Genomic DNA, 1,968 nt, shown 5'->3' on the forward strand with positions numbered 1-1,968 from the left:
GTAAATTCGATATGATTTATATAGAAATGGAAGGTATTGCTCTGATTTGGTCATACTACTCCCACTTAAGCCAACTTTAGTCAGCTGGTGTTTGGGGATTCAAAATGTATTGCAGGGGATTAACGTCCGGCGGTACGAAACAGGTTTTCGTAGCATCACTGGAAGACACTGGCTCACAGTTGAATAGTTCGATCGAATACTTTTGCTCATCAGGAAAAACATACCTTGCTGACAGTTTGTTCCAGTCCATCCATGGTGACAGTTGCAATCGTATCCGCCATCTTTGTTAACACAGCTTCCATGCTGACATGTGTTTCTGATACACTCATTGATGTCTGTAGGGAAATGGAAACAAATGTTATGTTGACGGGTAAGGCCCTGAGGAAAATGTTGTCTTTGCTTACCGTCCTAAAAACTACATCAGATAGGGATTCCCCTTTTTACTTCATTTTAATGATTTGCTCATGAAAATGTGTTAATAAAATTTCCCTCACATGACGCTGAAGGGTTTTATGTTTACAAAAATAGAATATGTAACTTGGCTGGGGACGTCGGTAATTTCCTAGCATCGGTCGGTAAGTGGGAAAGACATTTTTCGTAGTCCTACTAAAATAAAGTATGTTGTAGCGTTGAAGCAAATTTAACAGTATCAAAAGGATATTTTTGAACAGCAGAAATAGGTAAAGAATTTACCACTCAACCTAAAGATTATAGTCAACAATAAATTACTTCATGATGAAAAATAATAACCTTGCTGACAGTTCTTTCCAGTCCATCCGGTAAAGCAGATGCAACTGTATCCACCAGCGTAGTTCTCACAGCGGTCATGTTGACATGGGTTTGTGGTACACTCATTGATGTCTGAGTTTAAATAAATAAAAAAGAAATAAACATGTTTGGGTTTACCTACTCAGGTACAGTCCGTATATGGTAAAGAAACTTAGAATCTGTTACTTGCCAGCTTTAACCCTTAAACCACCGTATGGGGTCAAAAATGTGTACGAAAATGCATACAAATATGTGCCATTTCGGCGTATCTTGTCGTAAACGAAATTTTTCCTATGAGTTTGTTTGTATAAATATCTTATAATGTCTCATTCGATTTTACTGGGATTTGCGTATGATTTATTGAGTTATTCTAGAAACTCAATGCGTGATTCTGTGGGGTCAAACTGACCCCAGTAATTCTGACACATGTAGGTCTTATGTTGCCCTTAAGGTCACAGCTTGTAAATTTTATGGATGACAACCACCACAGACTCCAAATCTAATGCAAGCGGGCGGAAAAAAGGCGGGCCGAAAATAATTCCTACATTTCAGAATTTTTACTCAATCAAATGGTTTTGATTCAGTGGGAACATCACATATACACAGCCAACATCACATATCCCTGCATCAGAGTAAGAAACAAAACATTAAATCAGAGTCTTTTCTTGTCTCCTCTCTCCACCTTCCGGCATGGCAGCATACATCTTCGCCCATTTCTACATGTTGACCACTGTCAGAAGGCAACAATCTTTTTTCCAAAATCAGGGGAAACTAAATGCGCGCGCTGATGTCACCCATAAGAATTACTTGCTGTGGCCTAATATATATTTTAGGTAATATGTTTGCTTTGTTGTTGTTTTTTTAAGACCTCAACATGTTGTGTCAGGAAACCAGCAATATAAAGAAATACCTTGCTGACAATTCTGTCCTGTCCATCCAGGTAAGCAGGTGCATCGGTATCCACCAGGGTAGTTCACACAGTTGCCATGTCCACATGGTCGTGCGACACACTCATTGACGTCTGCGTAAAAACAAACACAAATGTTTTTGTCGGTGTCTGTTTTCAATTAGCTCTCGGGAATAAACTTGCAATAAAGAATTTAAAGAACTCAAAATAGAATTTACTGACAAAGATAAACGTTTGTGCTAAAATCCATAGACGTAAACCAAGTCAAATATAAAAAAAAATTACCATATTAC

The 1,968-nt window shown here is 38.2% G+C and overlaps 1 protein-coding gene across 1 annotated transcript in view; it reads right to left on the reverse strand.

Annotated features, from left to right (window-relative positions):
- LOC109466331 (fibropellin-1-like) overlaps positions 1–1,968 on the reverse strand; it is an 8,549-nt gene that overhangs the window by 2,224 nt on the left and 4,357 nt on the right. The window contains exons 5-6 of the mRNA XM_019764048.1: positions 1,679–1,789; positions 751–861 (exon numbers count right to left, since the gene is read on the reverse strand). Of these exons, the coding sequence (XP_019619607.1) occupies positions 751–861; positions 1,679–1,789 (222 nt within the window). The remainder of the gene's footprint in view (positions 1–750; positions 862–1,678; positions 1,790–1,968) is intronic.

This window comes from Branchiostoma belcheri, unplaced genomic scaffold (genome assembly GCF_001625305.1).
Source record: "Branchiostoma belcheri isolate BF01 breed outbred unplaced genomic scaffold, Haploidv18h27 scaffold163, whole genome shotgun sequence".
Classification (NCBI taxonomy): Eukaryota; Metazoa; Chordata; class Leptocardii; order Amphioxiformes; family Branchiostomatidae; genus Branchiostoma; species Branchiostoma belcheri.